At 39.9% G+C, this 25,779-nt stretch overlaps 2 protein-coding genes across 3 annotated transcripts in view; one reads left to right on the top strand and one right to left on the bottom strand.

Moving 5' to 3' along the window:
- Window positions 1-10,430, bottom strand: part of SAMD7 (sterile alpha motif domain containing 7) — a 42,150-nt gene extending 31,720 nt beyond the window's left edge. The window contains exons 1-3 of the mRNA XM_063441036.1: window positions 10,281-10,430; window positions 1,975-2,104; window positions 1,266-1,392 (exon numbers count right to left, since the gene is read on the bottom strand). Of these exons, the coding sequence (XP_063297106.1) occupies window positions 1,266-1,392; window positions 1,975-2,077 (230 nt within the window). The 5' untranslated portion in view covers window positions 2,078-2,104; window positions 10,281-10,430. The remainder of the gene's footprint in view (window positions 1-1,265; window positions 1,393-1,974; window positions 2,105-10,280) is intronic.
- A 3,811-nt stretch (window positions 10,431-14,241) lies between these two features.
- Window positions 14,242-25,779, top strand: part of LRRC31 (leucine rich repeat containing 31) — a 32,353-nt gene continuing 20,815 nt past the window's right edge. The window contains exons 1-2 of one of the 2 annotated variants that reach the window (XM_063442649.1): window positions 14,242-14,530; window positions 18,037-18,288. In XM_063442649.1, the coding sequence (XP_063298719.1) occupies window positions 14,518-14,530; window positions 18,037-18,288 (265 nt within the window). In that variant the 5' untranslated portion in view covers window positions 14,242-14,517. Of the gene's footprint in view, window positions 14,531-17,094; window positions 17,116-18,036; window positions 18,289-25,779 lie in introns of those variants that run through there. The other variant, XM_063442648.1, reaches the window with a different exon arrangement.

Here is a 25,779-nt window from a genome sequence, read left to right as displayed (position 1 = left end):
AAATATCTACCTCATCCTTTCATTTTCTACAAGGCTCTACATTCTGAGCCAGCTTTTTAAGTGTCTCAGAACCATGTGAGTGAGGCCATATAGAGTTTTATAAGAATAAATTATTATAACCGTACTACTCTATGGTTTCTCTTTTAATATATTTTACAGGTATATTCAACCAATAACCTGTGGTAATTTTTTTAATTTTTTTTTTTATAAATTGAGTGCTTTCACTGTTTTTATATTGTTTATGAGGTTACAAGGAAGATCTTGGATAGCCCACCCCCCCTTCGTCCTGAGGCGATTCTCTTACACCATAATAAGCTTTCTACAGGTGCATATAGTCCCTAACTATAAACACAGTCCCTAAACACAGAAAAGGCTCTAGTCCCATTGTTCTGGAGAAGACAGATGCACCCACCCCCCTTGGCCTTATGGGTGGCCAGTGTTGATGAAGTAAGATAGATGGACTTAATGGTGCAGATATTCCCAAGAAGCAGGAAGCCTGTGTAAGATGCTGGTATTATCGACTAGACTTCTTTCCTCTCCCGTGGTTCAGGATTATAGGAGTCAGGAGCCAGGAGAGCAGATAGGGGAGGAAAGTTCCGTGACTGGGGTTATCCCTGTTACATCTTGAGACTCTGCTACGTCTAAATTAAAATTGTGATTTTTTTTTTGTTTTGTTTTTTCCTTTTCCCTCTCTACTTATTCCCCTCTACTTTCATAGCTCCTTTATAACTTTTCATTTGAGAACACTATGGATACTGTTGACAACCTTTTTTTTTTTTTTAACATAAGGCATTTGCTGGAGAACCAATGGCTATGGTGAATCAGCAGTGTTTATAGGAATGCACTAACATATAGTAGCTTACATATATATATATACTCCAGTTGCAGAATTCTTTGGGTTGTTTGCTTATACACATAGATACAAGGGGATATTTGTGTCTTATATTACGACTGTTTTCTTCCTATACTTACTTGCCCCAATGAAAGTTTCAATAAATATTTATTAAATATGTAAAAAAAAAAATCTTTATTCCATTAAATAGAATTCAGCTATTTAAATACATCTTTAAAGTTACACAGACATCTTATATTCAGTGATAATTATGGGATGAAGACGAACAATGCTTTTTGCCATGCCCAATCATTTAAACTTTTATTTTGGATGGGGGTTGAATATTAGACTTTTCATTTGGGGGCTTCCTATCAGACTATTACCCCTAGACCATTACCATCTGCGGTAAACATATAGAAAGAAGGAAGTATACCTTTCCAGCAAACGAGGGTCAAACTGTGATGGTATTAGAGGCGTTCTCTGCTGGGCTGACATCATAACCTGTGGGTTTACAGACATCATTTGATTCCTCATTATCATTTCTTGCCTTTGACGTATTTCTAATTATTAAGAAAAACACAAAATATTATTAAATACAGATTACCAACGTAAAAAGGATATGAAGCATCCCAAGCTTGCGTTCCTTCTCCCCATCACCTTATTCCATTTTCTCCATAAAAAAATGTAATTATGCAGCCCTATTCCAGGGTTAGCACTATCCATTCAAGTATTCTTTATTAAGGTAGAGATTACTCTATACCTGTCTACCTGGAATTAGGAAACCAAGTAGGGCATTGGTGGCTGGTATGCATTAGTGACACTTCTGCTGCCTAAATGGAAGCTGTACTGAAATGCAAATAAACTAAGTATTAAACAGAATATTGAAACAATATCCTACCAAGAGATGAAAACCCTCAAACAGTGCAGTAAACAAAGCATTTGGTCAAAATATATATATAAAAAAAAATAATAATAATAATAATAATTTGATTACAAAGTATATATTTGTCACTATATAATTTTTCCTCACTTTACTCATTACGAATATATATATATATATAGTATATATTCCTAAAAAGCTATTTGTGCAAATTTCACCTTACTACTTTGATACCATTCATTCAAACTCTTAATTTCATTACCTGCCGCAGACATACACCCAGGCAGTTGATACAGGTGCTTTCCTTCCAAATTTGCTTGGTCACCAACTATTGACATCTTTTGGAGGTGTCCTCGTGGGTCCATGCCAAAAGAAAACAGTGGTGTATTATACTAAACAAAATAAATGGAAAAAAAAAGAAAGAAAAGAACATGCGTAAGGAATTAACCAACATTGGCATACAATGTATTGCAACTACAGACCAACATAGCTGAGCGTCATATATGATATATATTAGAAAACATTTCTAAGAAAACAAACTTAACTGTAATCCACTACTGCATCCACAGAGAAGCATACTTACGGCACATAAGCAACAATCGCCGCATACCACCAGAAGTTCCAACCTGGTCTATACAATTTGTTTTAAATAAACAATCTATCAAAATCATTCTGTATCACTGCAGGAGAGAATATTCATTTTATGTTTTGTATGAATTTCTAAAATAAACATGAAAAAAATGTATGTATAAAATTTAGTTGGAATGGTACGTGATGACGTGAGGTGTGCACGTGTACACGCTCTGAGGAAAGACCGGCTTTCGACTTGGTGATGGCTTCGTTTCCTCTCCGGCCAAAATACTGACCAATCTACCGCAATATCTCTGCCTGTTATATGCAAGAGACTCCTTCCCCTGCCTGCTCCCCTGCTCCCCTCCTCTCCATTTCAAATACTCACGGAAGAAAACTTATCTGTCACGACAGACAGCTTACACTCATGTGGATAGAGCTGACAACAGAACATGAGGCAGCACGACGGGATCAGAGACTGCATGTGTCTGCCGAGCACGCTGAGCTGCCTGGAAGGGTACTGAATATATTAAAAAAAACAAAAAGGCGGTGAGTAGCTTTTCCAGGAGCATAACATTTTTTGTATATATTTTATATGTACTAAAGTTTTCTAAAGGGAGAATTGACCTCCCCCCTCATTCAGCCTCAAATAAGAAAGAGACTCCATCCCTTGCTTGCTCCCTCACTTGTCCTCCTAGTTAGTTAAGAATGGTATTCCATACATACGCCTGAAAATTTGCACTTGTGCAGACCTGTATTGTAACGGGACAATAGGCATGGAGACTTAGTGGCAAGATGTGTGTGCTTAGTTGGAAAAAAAAATCTACTTCATAGAAAACAGTTTCTATGAAAAGAGTTTCTCAGCGCCATTATTTAATATTTTATTGAGATGTTTAAGCAGCATAGAAGCACTGAATTTGGGATCTATGGTGCCATCTAGTGTATCACTAGATATCTCAGGCTATAGTCAGCAGTTGGAGTTCATAAATAAAAAAAACAATGAAAATGAAAATGATGACTTTGTGCTAATAATTATTGCTAACAGTACAATTTTCACTTGATCTGTGAATAATATCTACATTTACTGGCTATCCCCTAAGCATCCATAATCGTTTTTCCAATCAATCATCTCTTTTTGTTTTACACCACGGGTGGAATTCCAAATCATGAATGAAAAGAAACTCTTTGTCCACTGGCTATTTCGGTTGTTTCGTGATACATCCATAGAGCGTTACAGAAATTAGACCACCCGGCAATCGCATACAAATCATACGAAGTCATTTGAAACCAAGTCTATGGGCAATATTTAATTAATAATAACAATAAAGTACCTACTTGATGCAAGCATACAGAATTTACAGAATCAAAATAAACTACACTGTCCTAGTTCTATTTGTGTAATTTTAAAGATATGCCGCCAGATATCATTAGTCATGGTTTTAATAGTAGTTTGAGGAAACAATTTGTTTGATGTTACCAACCTGCAGCCTATTTCACCACTTACCATTGCCCTATATAATTCTGAGAATGTACCACTATGAAGGGAGTACTATCACGTGTTTTAGTATTGTGCATTCATGTATATTATAGAACAACAGTAGTTTGCTGAAACATATTTGTACAAGCTGGTAGCTATGCACCACCAACTCTCTAGGTTTGCTGAGTGAAGGTCTTCGTTTAAAATATGTTAGAAAGAATTATTATGTTTACAAGTGGAAGGAGATGTGTGTGGAGCAACAGTGAGGAAGAAGATATATTATTATAGGGAGTCAGGGTGATATATCTGGAGGGAATAGAAATCGGGACAATATGGAAGAGATGAGTGAGTAGACAATACAGAGGGAATGGTTGTGTAGAAAATGTGGAACTGATAGACATGGATACAATTTGGAGAGGATGGGTGAATAGTCAATGTAAAGACAATATGGAGAAGATAGAGGTGGAGACAACGTGGAGAGGATGGGCTTGTAAAACACATGGGGGGGATGGGTGTGGAGGGAATATGAATAGCATGGGCATGGGGACAATTTGGAGAGGGTGGGCTATCAGATCTATCACTATAAAGAGGGTGGATGTTGAGACAAAATGGAGAGGATAAGCAAGTAGACAACTGGTGAGGAGACAATGTAAAGATAATTGGCAAGAAGACAATATGAACAGGAGGAATGAGGAGACAATATAAATTGGATGAAAAGTAGATAATTTGAAAGGTATGGAAACAATATAGGTCAGACTGGTGAGATAATAGGTGTTATATATACATAAGAAGAATACAGGAGAGAGACTATGACCTGGATGTTAAAAGGGTAATGCCGAATATAAAGAAGATGAGAGAATGATAATTACATTTGTTAGGCATAGAAATAAATGTGGGGAAGATGGTAGAAATTGATAATTACATTTGGTAGGGTAGAAATCAATGTGGGTAAGCTGGTAGAATTGATAAATAAATGTGGTGGTAGATATAGAAATAAATATGGGGAAGTTGAGAGAGAGGTACAGTTGCAATCAGTCTCTGGATATTTTCTCATTTAATATAACATACTACAGGTATATAGCCCCTGTAAGGTGTCCATTCACATGCATCACCAACTCAGCATTCCTGATACATTTTAATGGACAGAGCTCCATCAGATGAAAAGAGTGACACAATGCACAGATTTGCAGCCAGTTAATCGACCTATACATTTACATACAGTGACTGGCATACCAGTGCAATATGTGACATCTCTCACACCATCTGCTCAATGTTAGTCTAGGAACGCCTGAGTCTTTTCTGATTCCGTCTTGTAAATCTGCTGCTTCTTGGTATTTTGAAGGGATAAAAAGAAGGTAATCACAGATAAGGGAGTCTTAGCCTCAGAGAACCCTCCTAGCCAAAAACCTGCATTAAATCTCTTAATATCCCTTCACATAAAGTAATGTTCCAGCACCTAATACAAAATGAAGTATGCGGCACACTCGCTAGTTTCCACTGACCTCTTCTGTTTGTGACCAAATGCAGGCGCTCAGCTTTACAAAACTGCTATTGGCTATAAATGTTTTCTGGTCCATCTTACATGTCCGTAATAGGGTTTCCTGATATACAGCTGATACTGTGTATTTAAATATAGATAAAAACCACCTAAATCAGAATGGGTCTCTTTACTGCTAAATTAATTATACTTTAAAGGGGTATTCAATAAAAAGAAATTAGGGTGAAATGACTCAGAATTGCAAAAAAGAGACCGGTCTATGAAATGAAATTGGAGAATATTTCAGACCTGGGGATATTGTGGTTAATTTTTGCAAGTTGTATATCAATTCGCTTATAAGAAGAGAGCCTTCTATTTGCGTTATTCATATTTTAGTCCAAATTAGCCAAACTGAAAACAAAAGGGAATTGGGGAATGTGAACCTCAGATCTGAAATACACTGTAAATTCCCACAATTCCTGGTAATGCCTGCTTTTACTTTATGAAATTGCCGTGAATTGGTCTATAACATCTGTGTTCTTAGTTAAGGCCATAGCAATGTTACTAATTATAATAAGAAGTATTATGTGTGCATAACGGTGGATGTACAGCACTTTATAGGTTTCAAAACTAAGGCCATTGTTTAATATTTTTGATAAACTTTTTTAAATAAGTTGTTCAACCTACTAAAATATCAAAAAATATATCATATATAAAAAAAATATAAATTTCATAAAAATTATCAAAATATTACAACAGTAAAAGATATAATATCAAATCATTTTTAGAAGTTTACCCAAAAATAGTAAACCGTTTTAAATACTTGTCCAATATCAAACTGAAGCCTAGGAAGTAGTTTATACTGGATTATTGTGTCAAATTGGCTAATACAACAAAATAGTGATTAGTGATTTACTGTTATAATGCAGTATAGAAAGTTATTGCACATTCTATCCAACAATCACAATGGGACAGTTAAATGGGGCCATTTCATAGTTTAAAAACACATTTATATTATTAAATGGATTATGGATATTGTTAAAAGTTAAGATAACAAGTTGTGGTTTTGGGCTATGGTTAAAGTTACGGGATTTAAGAGAGTCATTATGGGTAGTTTGACATACAGCAGATATATCATTGCATGCCATAGTCTGGAGACTACAGCTACCATCATTCTCAGCCAGGCAGGTCTGTACCATCTAGAGTGCCTGGGGCACTTTTTTCACTACACATGCCGTGCAACTACAGTAATTCTTTGAATAATCAGCTTGTAGGACCAATTGAATCATTTTTACTAACCTTGCGAAAATAATCAGATTTGCATAACAAGTGGGAAAATATGAACATTAATCATGTAAAATGGGGATGCACATGAATGGTTCAAGTTAGATTTCTCTGTGTGGTATTCACATTAAATAAACATTAACCCCTTAAGGACCAGAACCACCATGTTTACTGGCATTGCATTCTGTTCTCTATGCACTTTATTTCAGCTTGGTTTATTCTGGTCATTTAACTTTTGCACCACTATAAAGCCTTGCATTATTTAACCCCTTAAGGACACATGACATGTGTGACATGTCATGATTCCCTTTTATTCCAAAAGTTTGGTCCTTAAGGGGGTAAATCCTTAAGGACACATGACGGAAATATTCTGTCATGATTCCCTTTTATTCCAGAAGTTGTGTCCTTAAGGGGTTAAAGGAAAAGGACTTTCCGTTTCGGAATACACACTTTGAAGACAAGATTATTATTAAGGAATGACCATCTTTAGTTTGCAAGTTGCTAAAACATCAAAAATCGAAAGGCAGTTGCTGTTATCAGTGATTGTGATGGTAAAGCATGTGCATAGGAAACAACGAAAATCTGGTGGGACAGCCTTTCCAATAAACACCCCCAGGGAGCACATGTTAAACCATGCTGCTTTCTGTAGGCAAAATCATTCACTATCAACTGGAAGACTATTAGCAGAATAGGATATTGTACTTAAGCTATGCGGCCTTCCCTTTTAATATAGCAAGAAATATGTAATTTCTCACAAAATATAAATATATTTTTAATAAAAGTCTTTCCACTAATATTTGTACATCTTCTTAATGAAATGTAAATATTTTAAAAGCTTTATGGAGAAAATGACCAACTCTTTCGTAATAATCCTCTGTTCTATTTTTTTTTCATTATTCTTAATCAATAAAACATTTGATATTAAAAGTTACACCACCATGACTGGGGAAAATCTTACTCCCCTCTCCCCCCCACCTGTCTCTGCCATTACCCTGCTTCCTACACCAATGCAGTAAAGCAACAGAACAACATGAGGGTTATTTTATCCACGTGGTAATGAAAATGTGAAAAAAGAGACACCCAATATAACAGATTTTAGCTTATAAACTTGTCCATGGCGAGAAAACCAAACCATTTTTACTCAATATAGAAAACTTTAGTGTCCCTTGTCAGGATTTCAGCACCGAATAAATGATTCAGGAAACTAATCAGATGGGCCAAAAGTGGCCCAAAAATGGGCCAATCTGTGTACTGCAAAATATATACATAATATAATATCTGTTATAATATAGATGCGCTCGTGCTATGTATAGGGCACTAGGATTCTGCAGGGAGCGCTGAACCTTTGGTCCCTTCGTGGTAAAGACAATGCAATGGGGGGAGTACAATCATTTAGATATAAGGGTCATAAGAAGAGAAAACCCAAAAGAAAAAAAACAATGTCGCTTTAAGCTTGTACTATGCAAATACAGTCATGGGAAAAAGAAAGTACACCCTCTTTGAATTCTATGATTTTACATATCAGGACATAACAATCATATGTTCCTTAGCAGGGCTTAAAATTAGGTAAATACAGCCTCAGCTGAATAACAACACATAGCATATTATACCGTGTCAGGATTATTTAAACAAAAATAAAGGCAACGTGGAGAAGCCATGTGTGAAGAACTAAATACACCCTTGCTGCTTCCATAGGAATTAAGAGGCTAAGTAGCAGATACGTGCTGTTAATAAAATGCCATTGATTAATTGATCATCAGCAAGTGTGACCACGTCCATAAATGCGAAGGTTTTAGCAGTTTGCTGGTCTGGAACATTCAGGTGTGTGCTAACACAATGCCAAGGACAGGAGGAAAGACATCAGCAATGATCTTAGAGCAATTGTTGCTGCCTATCAAACAGGGAAGGGTTATAAGGCCATTTCAAAACCATGTAAACTCCATCATTCTACAGTGAGAAAGATTATTCAAAAGTGGAAAACATTCAAGACAGGTGCCAATCATCCCAGGAATAGATGTCCCAACAAATTCACCCCAAGGTCAGACCATGCAATGTTCAGAGAAAATGAAAAAAAATAAACAAGAGTTACATCTCAGACCCTTCAGGCCACAGTTAGCATGTTAAAATGTTCATGACAGTACAATTAAAAAAAGACTGAACAAGTATGGCCTGTTTGGAGGGGTTGTTCTCCCCCAGGCAAAGGTAAAAAGGGAGGGAGGATATGAAAAATATTATAATTTTTTTAATTAAAAAAAAGTTTATATTTATTAATCTCCTGTCCTACCCCCACAGACCCACAATAATTCCACCATACACACAAACTGCCGCCCAAACACACACACACACACACACTGTACCCCCTCACACATACAAAACACACACACACTGCAGTCATACACACACACTGTACCCCCCCTCCACACACACTGCCCCCATACGCACGGACTGTACCCCTCACACATACTGCCCCCCATACAAATGGACTGTACCCCTCACACACACTGCCCCCATACACACGCACAGTACCCCTCACGCACACTGCACCCACACACACACTGTCCCCTCAAACACACTCTGCCCCCACACACACACTGTACTCGTAAATACACATACTGTAACTCTCAATACACACACTGTACCCCTTGTGCACACACTGCACAACACACACACAAGGCACCCCTTACACACAGACACACACACAACATCCTTCACACACACACTACATCCATCACAAACACAATACACCCCCACACACACTGCAACCCTCACACACACTGAACCCCTCACACACAAATCTAACCTCCCCCACACATTGCATCCCTCACACACATACATTGCACCCCTCACACACACACACTACTGCACCTATCCCTTACTATAGCCACATATCCCAAAAGACCCCAGGTAAGTTGTCAAACTGTTCTTAAACAGTTTGACTACTTACCCTGGGAGGGCACCACAGCACTCCTGGCACCATAACAACTACAGAGTTCTGTAGTGGTTATTGTGCCTGGATTGTTTCTTTAAATATTCTACTAGTGCCCTTCCTGAGATTAGGTTCAGGATCTACCCTTGACAGTGAAATATTTCTGCTGAACAGTATATGGCGCAGCGCTGTACATGTATACAACCTAAAACAAATTTTGAAATAATAAGGGTGCCTTGAACCTAAAAAGTTTGGGAACCACTGACTTACAACATTTTAACACTATGCTTTCTGTAGAGGCATACATTTATTTACCTCTTACCTTAAATATTAACTGTATTAACGGATTGCAGACTTTTCACATATTCATATCATAATAAATGTATTTTCTATTTGTTGCCTAGCAATTAAATATTGCTAATTGTGTCATAATAATATCTGTCTCCTGCCTCTGTCTGTCTATCTCACATTATGTGAAAGCATGGGATGGATCTGAAATATGCCTATTTGTAATTTTTTATTTTTTTGGTTTAATACTTTTCTTATTGATAAACTAAAGACTACACTTTAATGCTGAAAACTTCATATCCCAATCTTTCTAGGATTGATTTTTTCAGTGAACTCCATAGTACTGATTGCCAATAGTATAGGCCATGTAGAAGAATTATAGATAAACTATCCCCTTGAATAAAGCACTGATTAGTTCTGTCAGTCTTCCATTATATCAAACTGCCAGTTCTTTAAATGTATTGTAATAACCTTATATTATGAACCTCTTTCTACTTTCTTCTCCCTGCGTACATTAGCTTCATTAAAATCTACTTTTGTACTTACGTTTTCAGGGTGCTCGGAGCAGTCGTACTGTACAGCGTGTGTTGGAAGTCATCTGTGAAAACACTCTCTTTGGGTTTTAATGTCTCATTACAGGACGAGAAGATTAAGACCATGCCATTCATGGATTAACCATCAGAAAACAGATTTAAAACCACGATCATCTAAAAGCATGGCTTGGGTTTTCCATAAACCACAACAACAAATGGATTTAATGACATCAGCATTATTGTCTAGTCACAGTGCAATATTATTGTAGATCCATATTATATATTAGTTTTAATTACTAAATTGAATTGCATACTTTAGGAAAAACTACAAAAAAATAAAATAAAGAAATGGAAAACTCCAATTCAGCTTCTTCATACAGTTCTGATATTCTGACCTAACATTGAAATTCCAATTTCATTATCAAACGGCATCATTTGAATAAATCCATGTGTCCCTTATTTTAGAGAATCAGTTAATCTCTCTCTTTTTTATGCAAGTTAGTTTAGGTAATTATTTTTTTCCTAGTAGAATAGAATGGTTGTTGGAGTTTACTACATGGACAAAAGTAAATAAATAGAGAAATACACAAGGCATGATCAGAAGTACTTTATGTTCAGCGTGTATGCGTAAGTTAGTACCCTTAACTTTATAGAGGCCATGATGAAAAGCGGGCCTTGCTGTCAATGTGAGAAGGGAAATAAAGTCTGGTTGTTCCGCATCCCATTCCTCTCAGTTTATATGTATCCTTCTTTTATTTGTACTACTGCTTTCACAGTAAAGGGCATCACAGGAAAACTCAAAACCTAGGGAAACGTGGTGACTAATTATGATGACTAAAGGGACATTGTAAAAAAATAACTGTATTTGCTTGTCCCAGTTATTTTCCCTGCATTCGGTAGATTGATCAACCGAACACTGACCACCCCCTGGCTCATTCAACTTCAAAAAAAACCACAAACTTAAGTGCTCTCCCTGTGATTATAACCGAACAAACTGTGCGCTGGAAAACGGTGGCCATCTTTTCTCCCGAAAGCAGGCAGCGGTACTTGGTCGTCGAGTGTCTGAAACTCCAAGTCGGACACTCAACTCTGCGAACACCGGTCATTTTGTACAAACGCCCTGCTTCATTTCACGACAAGCCAAGAGAGCGCTGTTCAGTAGGATTGTTCACATGAACCAGGCGAGCAATCGCTACCTATGAGTCAGGGAAACTGTTCGCCTTTTTTGTTCATTTTGGAAGTCCCGAAAGTGACCGACCGCTACCACTTTTTCTCTGGAACCATTTTGGGCAGATGCCACGTGTGCAGTCGGTCACAATTTTACTGCGGTGCCGATTTGGCTATATTTGTGGGATCTGAACACTATTTGGATATGTTGAGCGCTTAGATCCAGACTATCCGGTGATATAAGTCTTGTGGGGGTTCCTATGTGTGTTATATGTATTTTGCGGTGTTTTATGTTTTATTTTGTGTACCTCTAGAGCAGGGGTTCTCAACCTTGTCTTCAAGGACCCCCTACCAGTCCAGGGTTTAGGGATTACCTGTGTGTGTCTAAGGTGTTTAGAAAAATAAAACACCTTAGAGTCTAAGGTGTTTTTTTCCCCTTTTTCTAAACACCTTAGACACACCCAGGTAATCCCCAAATCCTGGACTGGTAGGGGGTCCTGAGGACTGGGTTGAGAACCCCTGCTCTAGAGCCTGGGAGATAATTAGTTTAGAGACTCTGGGGCGTGTTTTACTATACTTTTGCTGGAGACCCCATACTTGGGGTCTGTGTATATAAGTGTGCCCTCTGGCCATAATTAACCATTCCTGTTGTACCCGTCATCAAGTCTGGACTGATGTTTGGGTATGCGAACGATGAAACGCTTGATTTTTCTCACAACCTGCTTAGATTTCGAGAGTGTGCGAACTAACGTATGATACAAAATACGAGGGTTCGTTACAGACACTATAGTGACAAAAACAGCTTAATGGAGCAGTTTTGGTGTATAGATCATGCCTCTGAAGTTCATTAAGCCTAAATTGTTTTGGTGACTATAGTGTCCCTTAAGGCATAACACTGCAGATGTTGGTGAAACATATTCCATATTGCAAAAATACTAAACCAGCCTTAAGATACAGATTTGTGACCAGAGACGCGACTACCAGTTTAATTGTTAGTGACAAAAATAAAAACCAGGTGTTAGATACTTGTACAGTTAATGTACAATACTGGATATTAACGTGTACCAAACATGCAGTATTTTGCATTCTGTACAGTTTTATAACGCATCACCTGCAAAAATAAAGAATTATTTAAAAAAAAGATACAGATTTGTGTATAAGGGCCTGCATATAATGTGTGTATGTGAGCTTGTGCATAAAGTCTGTAATAAAATATTTGTCATTCAATGAGTGGGTGAATATGACTATGTGTGAGACTGTTTTGACTCCTTGCGGCTGTAACAAAGTTCATTAACTAACTGGGGGAGTGGAAAGAGACGGTGAGTTTGGTCAGTGACTGTCAAGAATCTATTGGAGTTACAGACAGAACAAACCTGCTTTCAATGGTGCTTCACCTTGGGTGCACAGCACTCCCTGTGCCCCTTCTTAGCTCACCCTCCAGGGTCACACTGTCAGAACTTCAAACGGATCTATATATGTTGTAGCTCAACTGGAACATTACAGAAGTACAATAGTTTGCCCATTTTTTCCCTTTTGGATCATCTGATTTATATCCAAAATTAGGTTTTTATTACCAAAATGTAGCTGAGCCAAACCAACATATAGCTGAAATGTAGCTTTCCTGCAAAAAAAAATATATTTTGGGAAAAAGTGGTTTGCCCAAACAAATTCTAGTTTCCAATGATTTTCTACATTAATAAGACACACTCATCCACTACGCCTGTTGAACTCATTGGCTTTTAGAGCAGATTTAATTCAGTATTTACAACGTCTAAAGGATCGCGTTGTCAATTCCTTCCTGTTAAACCATCTTGCCGAACTAATCTTTCTAATGGTATTAATACCTCGGAATGTCTCATATTAAAGAGTCACAATGAGGCAAAGTACCAAAATCCAAGTTAATCTTTTAAGTTTTAACAATAACTGGAAAGCAGGGTAATTATTTAACAACTTTGATATAATAGGATTGGGTCTATAAATGTATTCACTAATTTCTTCAATTATTAATTATCTGTTAACTTTCCAACGTTAACCAACTGTATCCAGCCATTCTTAGACAATTTGATACTTTTTGTGCATACTGTGAATCGTACTTTGTGCATTAGATTTGCAATCAGATAAGAGAGGAAGCAATACAGAAGAGGGTTTTCATTGGATCGTATTTACTACAATCATCCTGACACACACACACACACACACAGGACTTGCCAGTACAGTTCATTGTAGTTGTTATAGTTTGAGGAGTGTTTGTGTGCGACCTTTTCATTACTTGTCCAACTCTGGACGATAATTAGCTGTGAGCACTGATTTAGTGGCTCAGTTGAAACCAGTTTAACAAACATTAGAAAGATTGCACCCAAAGACACCAAACTGGTTTGTATAGTAAACACAGAATTAAAAAAAATAAAACCATGATGACAAAAGTAGCCAAACTGTGACTGTGCAGTAGCTGTGTTTGAAAATATTTTTAGCCTCATGTTTGCTGTTCAGATTTTAATTCACTACAAGAGTTTATTGAATAATCCTGCATTTCCACTACAACAGTCTCTGCCAAATGTAGATCCCCAGCTGGCAAAGCATCATGGGAACTGTAGTTTAATATCAGCTGCAATTGTTGCTTTTTAGGCCCCCTACATGACAATATACTGTATGGGTTTTGGTGCTTGAAGTGTCCCTTTAATTCATTTATTTATTTTTAACTTTTGCTAAGTTCTGCAACCTGAGCTAACATATGACTCAGCCTCTTACACTAAAAACACATTCTTCTTGCTAATAGGAAGCCAAAGTCCACCTGTGGGACACTTCCTGAATTCACATTTAGCTGAGCTCTGCCTGGCTCTTATGTCACGCATGTTTGTAGGAATGCTATCTGCTGCTTTGGCCACAAGATCACAAACTTGTAATAGGATCTTACCAGCCCCTGATCTGCAACATTTCAAGAGATCCAGCATGGAATATTAATATTTATGTATCACTAACCCAGATGGATCATCTACAGAAACAGCAGCCCAGGAAGTACCGATTGTGGAAGTAAGATACTGCTGGGGTCCTAGGACTAACCAGCACCTTGGAGAGGAGATCACATGGCAAGCAAAGGTGTGTGATTCATTCTGTGTGATTTCCCCCCCACTTGTTCTGAACTGGCTGTGCAGTATGTACATGCAGTGTTCCATTTAGATACAAATGCACATTGTGCTCTGATAGCAGTTGCTGCAAACGGAAAAAGGCATACATGAATCGTGCGCACTGTGTGCTGTATGGCTGAGGAATTTCTACATTCACTTTCAGGCTAGGCACCTGAGGCAACATTTAGTACACACATGACAGCCGTCCCAGAGTTCAGTGATGACTTTTAGTATTGTTTTATTGCGCCGATTTATTTCTACAATCTCCAGGTTCACATTAGAGAAGATTACTGCTTGCATGTGTTTTAAATGGAAGGTTGTTATACTCTTGTGCTTTTTTTTTATTACAGTATTTATCAAGCTCCCTTCTGACATGCTATTTTTGTTTTATAATGACATAGTTACATTGTTGCTGTGGAGCAGTACGTTAAGCCCTGCCTTGTAACTTGTAGCATTCCTGTTCTGTAAGTCAATAATTCAATTATTCCTTCACGGTTCCTCATTTAATGAATTGATTTAATAACATATATATTGCAGGACAGGCCTTCCGTGTGTAACCACAAGTAACCACTCGTGGGAGAGCAAATTGTGGCCATAAAAATATGACAATGGAAAAAATATAGTAAACATAAAATGCCTTAAAAATTGTCTCCTTAAAAACTTGAAATAAAAAACTTTAAAATAATGAAAGTGGTGAATATATTGCACAAAAGTGAGTAAAAAAAAAAAAAAATGCAAAACACAGGCCTAGATTTTACAATATATAGCATGTTTAACAAATTAACTACAGTATGTTTTGGCCTTAGATACATTAGATAAATTGCCATGTTATTAATATACCAAAAAGTGCTATATTGTGAATATGTTTGCAAATTACAATTGTAATAAACCTTCTCTAGTTGATTAATAAAATATTTGACACTAAATGGCAACAAATAGCAGTTATCAATATGTAAGTTATATGCAATATAATGTTACGTGTGGGAAGTATAACTGTAGCGGGAAAAGCATTTTCTAAAAAGTAATAAAAAAGGTCAATGAGCTACATCATCAAATGCAACACTGTGCTGGCACAGCCTGGCATCTGATTGGAGTTGCCTGATCCACCATGTTTTCACAGCTCTCTTATACATATTGATGTAGTATGTAGGATTAAAATGATGCTTGTAAGAAATGTATTCATTAATCAAAGAGGAGCCTTGCTGCATATGAATGCTACATACTACAGGAAAGTGCTACCTATGTTTGTCCAAGAAAACATGGTAAACTTGGTGCAGCAAATACCCCATAATTCTGTAGCTCAGTGATGGCTAACCTTGACTCTAAGAGCTAGCTGAGCATCATGGGAAATGTAGTCCAGAAACAATTTATGGTGTCAACTTTAGCCATCACTGCTCTAGCTCAACCCCTGACTGTGTATGTAGGAAATGGTGAATATGATGGCGGGCAAGCAGATGTGAAAGCACAGATCATCTTGGGAAGATGGCATCCCCTGTGGGCTAGATGTGCAGCTGAAGTATGTTCTACATTTACCTCCCTGCGGTAAAAGCATTAACCAACATAAAGCTGACAATTCCTCTTTGAGATGAAGTAACAAAAGAGATTCAGAGGATTCACAATAAAATGTTTTGCTAGTGACCTGTTTTCCCCATGTATAGAAATCCTTGCTATTATTACTATGTTAGACTTTGCTTGCTATGGTCTCACTGTGATCACGGTCGCTTCGACCGATCAATAAAACTCTTCGCTGAACCTGGTGGTTATTACGCTTACGCTAGGCCACTCACATGCACAGAATGTTTTTATGAAATTGCTGTTCAGGCCTTTATGATTCACCTTGTATTGACATTTGTTTGGGTAATTACTTTTATCTACTAAGTTTGACCTCATAAAACAATAAAAGGTTTAATTTGCATTGGGATACCTATATCTTTCCCAGTAGCTAGGTGTAATATTAATAAAGTTCCAGGAGCACTAACCAATGAGTAACGACATAAATGAGCTTTGTCTATGCCACTGAGACAGTGTAGAGGCAGCACATGGGGCCTATTTCTCTTACACAGCACAATACAAAAACAATATTTGGGAATCAGCTAAACATCTAAAGAGGAAAAAAATAAACCAAACATAGTGAAGTATAGTATGATACAACAAGAAACGCACTTCTTAGAATGCACTCACAATGTGTATGAGAAATTGCCCCTTGGGGTGCCTCCTTTTATAAAGGCTGAGTGCTATCATCTTATTTTAGTTCCACCTGCACATTCACACGCAACACAAATACACCAACTGTATTGCTGCCTGTAAGTTAGGATTTTAAAATGTATTCTTGCATTAAACTGCAAATGCCAGGGGCGTACGTAATTTTGCTAGAAGGAGCACTGTACTGGTAAGCATTCCTGTTTGCAACTGGTATGTAGTTGACGAGCAGGTTACCTGTGATCCTGACACAGATCTTGTGTGCGCAGGTTGTAGTACAGGTTGTTCAGTATAATATCCCAACTCTGTGAGCCTCAGCTAGCAGAGTGTGCTGAACAATGAGCAGAGAAGATAGAGGTCTGTACCATTGCACTTTTTGTTATTTTTTGTTAGATAACAGGGAATAAAGCCATTTGCCTTTTTTACTTTATCTTAAATTTTATCTCCCTTAAGGGGAAACGGGGGAGGGAGGAGAGGAGTTAGAATAATTAAATATCAGGAAAGATAAACCATTTCTCTGAGTAGAGTTTCGCACACCCTGTTTATGCCCAGGGTTGTGGATTTTGTTCTTTACTGGAATATAGCACAAGCTAAGAACCCCGTTCTCAACTCATACTCTGCAACAAAGGTATTTAGTGTTGTCGGTTCTTAATTTTCTGTTGTGTTCCTTTGCATCCCTCTGAAGTATATGCAGGTTAGCCTTTTGTCCTAAGTCATACAGTATGGTCCTACAGGCTGTCCACATATCATATAGTTAATAGATTGGATGGTTTTGGTTTTTGTGACTTACATGAGTAGAGTAATATTTTAAAATTATATTAAGTTCCTGTTGTCTACATTACTGTTCACTAATAATCCGATCCATGTTGGCTTCATCTTTACTTAAAAGCTTAGAAGCTGAAGCCTAAACATTTAAATAATGTGACCATGCTCAAAGTAACACAAGCTGTTTAACCCCTGAAGTGATATTCTTGTCTTATGCTCCTGTGTTCATTTTCTGTTGTAAGCAAGATTGCATATACATGTAGTGCTGACATATTATTCTTCTTCTAACTTGCACATTGCCTGCCAGTTTAGTTGTGTGAATTTGGTGTATTAATGATCAGCCTAAGAATCGCTGTGTAAATCAAATGGGAATTGCTTCACCAACTCAATTTTGAAGAGAGGTGGTAAAAATTGGGTACACAGACAAGTAGTGTAGAAAAGTTACTGTTTTTTGTTCATTATACAAATTAGATGAGATGCTAAAATTGGTAACTGTTCTTTTTTTCTATTAAGGAAAGCAAGAGTCTGAAAAGGTAAAAGAGGGGGAACACAAAAGATCTGCCTTTGATCTGTTTTTTAACCCATTGCAAAGAAAGAAAAATGATAAACCTGAGCAGACGAAAAATAATATTTTCCAAGTAAACAGATTCTTCAGAGGATTTGACAGAAACACTTCAAAAACCGACAAGGAAAATGAGCCACCAGAAGAGGGTGCACCATCGGTTGATCCCACGCCTGACAATGTGAATGGGAATCCTGATGCAGGTACATGCAATTGGCATGGAATTTACAAAGTAGAACTCTGCTTGCTCTGCGTGGTATGGTTTAGCCATATTTTATTTTGTTTATAAAAATACACTTGAGTAAAGATGGAAGCTCTAAGTGCAGGACACTGGGAAATAAGGGTAAGGCCAAAAGTCCAAAATGAGCAGTAGGTCTGAAGCATATAAACATAGGGGTAAATCCAAGATACACAGTCAAGGTATAAAACCAAAGGCTATAACAGGCATGCAACACAGAATAATTGTGAAATACTGTAGACTAACGGAGAGCACAGAACGTCTGAGCAACTTGCTCAGGTCACGCTGTGCTCTTGAGGTGAGAGTCGTCATTCCTGTACTGCCCCAAACTCCCAGCGTGAGCCAGGATTCCGACATTACCCTGGGTGCAGAGAATGTACCAGTCTGGGTGCAGGCTTCCAGGGAAGTATGCTGCCCCAGATGGAAAAATGGATCATCGCCACAGGTTCACGGACAACTCTTGAGCATGGTGTCTGATTCCGACCTGTCCTGATCGGCATTGAGGTACCCCCAACATCCCGTCTCCTTTTCAGCGCAAAGTTGATTTGGTTTGATAGATTAAGTCATTGAGGTGGACAGTGCCGGCCTTAGGGCTTTAGGCGCCCTGTGCGAAAAATCTTCACCGCGCCCCTTCCTGGTCATAAAAAGTTTTTAGAATAGTGCAAATTTGCAACTTTCCCAGGGAAAGCACTGGATTGGCTAAAGTTGGCAAAGAGGTGGGGCCAAACACAGTTTTGGCCAATCTGTACCTCCTCATAGAGATGCATTGACTCAATGCATCTCTATTAGAAAATGTCAGCGTCTCCATGCAGAGCATGGAGACACTAAACGGCAGTGCTGCCTACTGTGCAGCACTGCCCCAGGAAGCACCTCCAGTGGCCACTTGGAGGTGTCCCTAGGGGGCAATGTAAATGGCAGTGTTTGCATGAAAATGCCTGAAGTAAATGATTATACTCACCAGAACAACTACATTAAAGCTGTAGTTGTTCTGCTGACTATAGTGTCCCATTATAGGAACTGGCCGTTTATTGTTTCTAACAATTTAGTAGATGTACCCCCAAAGGAAAATATGTGCGTGCAATTCTTTGTGCATGTTTTCTTTGTGGATGTGTGAAATCTGTTTGCAATAGCTGCAGATCTAGATTGATTTACCCTGCTTTGGGACACAAAGCAGGGCAATGTAGGTGCTGGTGCTAGTTTGTAGGTTCTTGTTCAAAACACCTTAGACTTGCAATATGTAGTTCTTTTGTAAAAGCAGACATGTGCATTGAGCATCTGCCCATTAAAAAAAAAAAATAATACACACACACTACATTAACCTGGACATTCACTGACAGTATGCACACTCTCTGATACACATTGACTTGAGTCCTTCACATACAAGAATATTGCACAAACTACCCCATATTAGGCTTCTCCCTCTTCCATAAACTTCACCTCTCTCCCTCTACCAAACCTCTTTTTTTTTTTCTCTCCCACACTCCTAGAAAGGTTTATCCTTCTAACCCCACTTGTCCATTTTTCTATCTTACTCCACCTCCTGTCCCTTTGGTCTTACCATGCTGTGCCTGCTGTCTGTCCCTGCCTTCACAGCAGACTTCTCCCTGCTTCCCACACTGCTTGTTCTGTGTGAGGAGGGGGCGGGGCTAAGGTGTCACACTGAGTACAGGGAGTGGAAGTGCTGCTCGGTCAGCATTGAATGAGTGAGTGTGGGTCCCTGCTGCCTGCCTGCTTACCATGCAGTAAGTACTGCTTAGTTAAAGCGGCACTGTCATGCCGAATTCCGTTTTTTTTTTAACCCCCCTCCCGCCTCAACTACATCCAATCGACCCCCTAGTCATCCCCAAATGCCCCTATGCCCCCCACATTACCTATTTTTTATTCTTTATTTTCTGCCCCGATCTATATTCAGGGCGCCGCCATCTTTGTGTGGGTAGGTGAAGTCCCTGTGGGACACGTCATCTACCCACACTAGACAGACTGTGAGATTCCCGCACATGCCCAGTGAAACATCTGGACATGCGAACGGGAATTTCACCTATTCATTCATTCATCAGACAGACGAATGAATGAATAGAAAAAATCAGACGAACAAACTAACACTGTGTATCAGTGTTCGTTTGTTTGTTCGGTTTATTACAAGGAGGGAGCTACCGGCGTGCAGCTCCCTCCTTGTAATATGTAAAGACAGAAGCGGCAGGGAGCTGAGCTCCCCACCACTTCATAAGCCCCCCAGGTCCCCCCTCACTCTATGGGGGTCAATATGACCCCCATAATAGCACAAGGGAGATTAAAATCTCCCCAATGCCCCTACTCGCTATATCGCGAGTAGCAGAGGCGGCTCTAGACTTTTTGAGGCCTTAGGCGAAAATCAAATATGAGGCCTCCCACGCGCGATAAAAAAAATAAGCAGGCGATATTAAAATTAACTGTATAAATTGCATATTTTAAGGCAAACATTAATAAACCTCATAGTATTCACAAAGTTATTTTTGTTATTAAATTATTCTACATACAATGGGTATTGCTAAAAAGTTTGTGCCTGACTACTCAGTTATTCTTGTTGGTGTCTCCTAAAACTGAAATAAAGTTGTCAACAGTGTATTAAAAGAACACTATAGTATCAGGAACACAAATGTGTATTCCTGACCCTATCGTGTTAAACTATTTAGCCCCTCCCCCCCTCAATGTAGCAAAAACATACTTATTTCTAGAGCTGCCAGCGCTGGATCCGCCCAATTGGCTAACATAATCTAAACTGATGATCTCAGTCAATCACAATGCTTTCCCATAGGAAAGCATCAGATTGGCTGAGATCTTCAATTTTGATGTCAGCCAAGGAGTCAAGTCAGGGGCGGCTGCCATGGTTAATTTTCTTAGTCATAAAAAACTAAACCTTTCTTACCTGAGAGAGATGAAATGAGAGGGACCTCACAATTTGGTGTCCAGTGTCCATGCAGCCCTGAGCAGCTTGAAAAGGAGACTGAGAGACGGCTCACTTGTCCACAGTCTCAAGACAGCTGCCTTCGCCCTTTACAGGCTTCTTCCTGCAAAATAATTAAAAAAAGATTTTTGAAAAAAGAGACACGACTTAAGCAGTTTTTTTTAAAATGTTCTCTAAAACAAATAATAAAAATTAAATAAATATATATAAAATTAAATAAATAAAAAAAATATAGATAAATATATATATATATATATATAATTTTTTTTTCTTTTTTTTTTCTCAACTCCAATTAATACTTTGGTTTAACTTTCTGATTGGGGCACCAATGAAAGGCTAAGAACATCATCTGAGAGCTTAGCCTAGAAGTAGTTCCCCATTCACAAAAACAGAGTGAGAAAAATATGAATGGCATGTTTCCCACTCTGTTTTGTGATTGGCTGAGCCAGCCAGCGGCTTCCTGATTCAACCATTAAACTACATTGGAAGTAGTGAGAAAAAAAGGTTTCTTACCTGAGAGAGATGAAATGAGAGGGACCTCACGATTTGGTGTCCAGTGTCCATGTAGCCCTGAGCAGCTTGAAAAGGAGACTGAGAGACGGCACAGTCTCAAGACAGCTGCCTTCGACTTTTACAGGCTTCTTCCTGCAAAGTAATATAAAATGGTTTTTTGTTTGTTTGTTTTTTGAGTTTTTTAATACGATAATACTATAGTAATACTATACTGTAATTATAACATATATTACATATTATCTTAATATTATTGTTAATATTAACGATTACTATATTATTAATGATTATAATTAATATAATTATAATATATTATATAATATATTATAATTATTATAATTATAGTAAATTATATAATTATTATTATATTATTATTAATATTTAATATTGTTATGTAATTTTGTATTTGATATACCACCATTATTCTGTGAAAAGATGGGGGGGGTACAGCTCTCCTGCTTTTTTCTCTCTTCTACTCTGCTCTCCTTCCCTTTACTTTCTTTTCATCTGCTCTCCTTCCCCTTTTCTTTATTTTCATCCGCCTTCCTTCCCCTTTATTTTTATCTGCTCTCCTTCCCCTTTTCTTTATTTTCATCCGCCTTCCCTCCCCTTTATTTTTATCCGCTCTCCTTACCCTTTTCTTAATTTTTATCTGCTCTCCTTCCCCTTTATTTTTATCTGCTCTCCTTCCCCTTTATTTTTATCTGCTCTCCTTCCCCTTTTCTTTATTTTCATCTGCTCTCCTTCCCCTTTATATTTATCTGCTCTCCTTCCCTTCTTCTTTATTTGTATCTGCTCTCCTTCCCCTTTATTTTTTTCTGCCCTCCTTCCCCTTTTCTTTATTTGTATCTCCTCTCTTTCCCCTTTATTTTTTTCTGCCCTCCTTCCCCTTTTCTTTACTTGTATCTGCTCTCCTTCCCCTTTATGTTTTTCTCTGCTCTCCTTCCCCTTTTCTTTATTTGTATCTGCTCTCCTTCCCCAATCCCCTTTACTTTATTTTCATGTGCTGTCCTTACCTTTTTCTATCTTCTCCTCTGCTCTCCTTCCGTTTTCTATCTTCTCCTCTGCTCTCCTTCCGTTTTCTATCTTCTCCTCTGCTCTCCTTCCGTTTTCTATCTTCTCCTCTGCTCTCTTTCCTTCACCAGCAGCTATTCTTTCTTTTTCTTCTCTTCTTCTTCCTCTTTGTACCGCAGGCGGGGGAATTCAGGGGGAGGGGTTACGCCGTCGCGTCGTGACGTCATCGCTAATCGGCCTTGCGGATTGGCCGATTAGCAGGTTAGTGGCAGGAGGAGGGGAGGGTACTCACTCCACCACGGAACCCATGTGAGAGGGTTCGATCTTGTCAGCGCCAGCGCCGCGGCAATGCGGATGCGGCCGCCGGGCATGAAAGGATTTTAATAATCTTTTATTTTTTTTACCGCAGCGGCTCTCTAATTACATGGTTTAGGCGGCCGCGAGGCCCCTTTTAGCGCGAGGCCTTAGGCGGCCGCCTAAACCGCCTAATTAGAGAGCCGCCTCTGGCGAGTAGGGGCATGTCCACTAAACAGTGAGCAGCCTGTGGCTGCTCACTGTAAAAAAAAAAAAAAAAAAAAGGGTAATAAGGGGGGGACGGGGGACCTACTGTCCTCCCCCGCCGGCCCCCACCCCTGGACGGCGGGTGGGGGCCATAATGGGAATGAGGGGGGACCTACTGTCCTCCCCTCAGGCCCCCACCCCTGGGCGGCGGGTGGGGGCCATAATAGTAATAAGGGGGGGGGACCTACTGTCCTCCCCTCAGGCCCCCACCCCTGGGCGGCGGGTGGGGGCCATAATAGTAATAAGGGGGGGGGGGACCTACTGTCCTCCACCCCCCGGCCCCCACCCCTGGGCGGCGGGTGGGGGCCATAATAGTAATAAGGGGGGGGGGGAACCTACTGTCCTCCACCCCCCGTCCCCACCCCTGGGCGGCGGGTGGGGGCCATAATAGTAATAGGGGGGGGGGACCTACTGTCCCCCCCCCCGGCCCCCACCCCTGGGCGGCGGGTGGGGGCCATAATAGTAATAAGGGGGGGGGGGGACGGGACCTACTGTCCTCCCCCCCCCGGCCCCCACCCCTGGGCGGCGGGTGGGGGCCATAACAGTAACAAGGGGGGGGGACCTACTGTCCTCCCCCCCGGCCCCCACCCCTGGGCGGCGGGTGGGGGCCATAATAGTAATAAGGGGGGGGGGATCTACTGTCCTCCCCCCCCCCCCCGGCCCCCACCCCTGGGCGGCGGGTGGGGGCCATAACGATAATGGGGGGGGACCTACTGTCCTCCCCCCGCCCCCACCCCTGGGCGGCGGGTGGGGGCACTAAGTAAATCCCCCCCCCCATCAAGGTGACTAGGGGTGCCCAAGCCCCTAGTCACCCACCCCCCACCCAAATAAAAAATGCCCCTACCTACCCCCCTCACCCTAAAAAATAGTGAGGGGGGAATAAAATTGCTAACCTGTAAAGTAAAATTAAACTTACCATTCGACGTCTTCTTTTTTCTAAAATCTTCATTTTTCAGCCCCAAAAAAGGCCAAATAAAAAACCATCATAGCCGTCGAACTAAAAATAAAATAAAAAACCCGAGCGCAAAAAAAAAAACCCGACGAAAAAGAAAAAACCCGAGCGCACAAAAAAAATAATCCATCTTCACCCATGGAGGGCTCCGCGCAGACTGAGCTCCGCAGGGCTGGGCAAGGCTTATAAAGCCTTGCCCCGCCCTGCAATTAGCCTAAGAACACTCTGATTGGTGGGTTTAAGCCAATCAGAGTGCTCTTTGTCATTTTACAAGCGTGGGAAAGTTCTTTGGAACTTTCCCACGCTTGTAAAATGACACAGAGCACTGTGATTGGATGGCTTGAAATCCATCCAATCACAGTGCTCTGTGTCATTTTACAAGCGTGGGAAAATTCTTTGGAACTTTCCCACGCTTGTAAAATGACACAGAGCACTGTGATTGGATGGATTTCAAGCCATCCAATCACAGTGCTCTGTGTCATTTTACAAGCGTGGGAAAATTCTTTGGAACTTTCCCACGCTTGTAAAATGACACAGAGCACTGTGATTGGATGGATTTCAAGCCATCCAATCACAGTGCTCTGTGTCATTTTACAAGCGTGGGAAAATTCCAAAGAACTTTCCCACGCTTGTAAAATGACACAGAGCCCTGTGATTGGATGGATTTCAAGCCATCCAATCACAGTGCTCTGTGTCATTTTACAAGCGTGGGAAAGTTCCAAAGAATTTTCCCACGCTTGTAAAATGACACAGAGCACTGTGATTGGATGGATTTCAAGCCATCCAATCACAGTGCTCTGTGTCATTTTACAAGCGTGGGAAAATTCCAAAGAACTTTCCCACGCTTGTAAAATGACAAAGAGCACTCTGATTGGCTTAAACCCACCAATCAGAGTGTTCTTAGGCTAATTGCGCAGGGCGGGGCAAGGCTTTATAAGCCTTGCCCCGCCCTGCGGAGCTCAGTCTGCGCGGAGCCCTCCATGGGTGAAGATGGATTATTTTTTTGTGCGCTCGGGTTTTTTCTTTTTCGTCTGGTTTTTTTTTTTTTGCGCTCGGGTTTTTTATTTTATTTTTAGTTCGACGGCTATGATGGTTTTTTATTTGGCCTTTTTTGGGGCTGAAAAATGAAGATTTTAGAAAAAAGAAGACGTCGAATGGTAAGTTTAATTTTACTTTACAGGTTAGCAATTTTATTCCCCCCTCACTATTTTTTAGGGTGAGGGGGGTAGGTAGGGGCATTTTTTATTTGGGTGGGGGGTGGGTGACTAGGGGCTTGGGCACCCCTAGTCACCTTGATGGGGGGGGGGGATTTACTTAGTGCCCCCACCCGCCGCCCAGGGGTGGGGGCCGGGGGGGGGCAATAGGTTCCCCCCCCCTTATTACTATGATGGCCCCCACCCGCCGCCTAGGGGTGGGAGCCGGGGGGGGGGAGGACAGTAGGTCCCCCCCCTCCTATTACTATTATGGCCCCCACC

Source organism: Pelobates fuscus, chromosome 2, assembly GCF_036172605.1.
Source record: "Pelobates fuscus isolate aPelFus1 chromosome 2, aPelFus1.pri, whole genome shotgun sequence".
NCBI classification, from domain to species: domain Eukaryota; kingdom Metazoa; phylum Chordata; class Amphibia; order Anura; family Pelobatidae; genus Pelobates; species Pelobates fuscus.
This window is presented reverse-complemented; position numbering and strand designations above follow the sequence as displayed.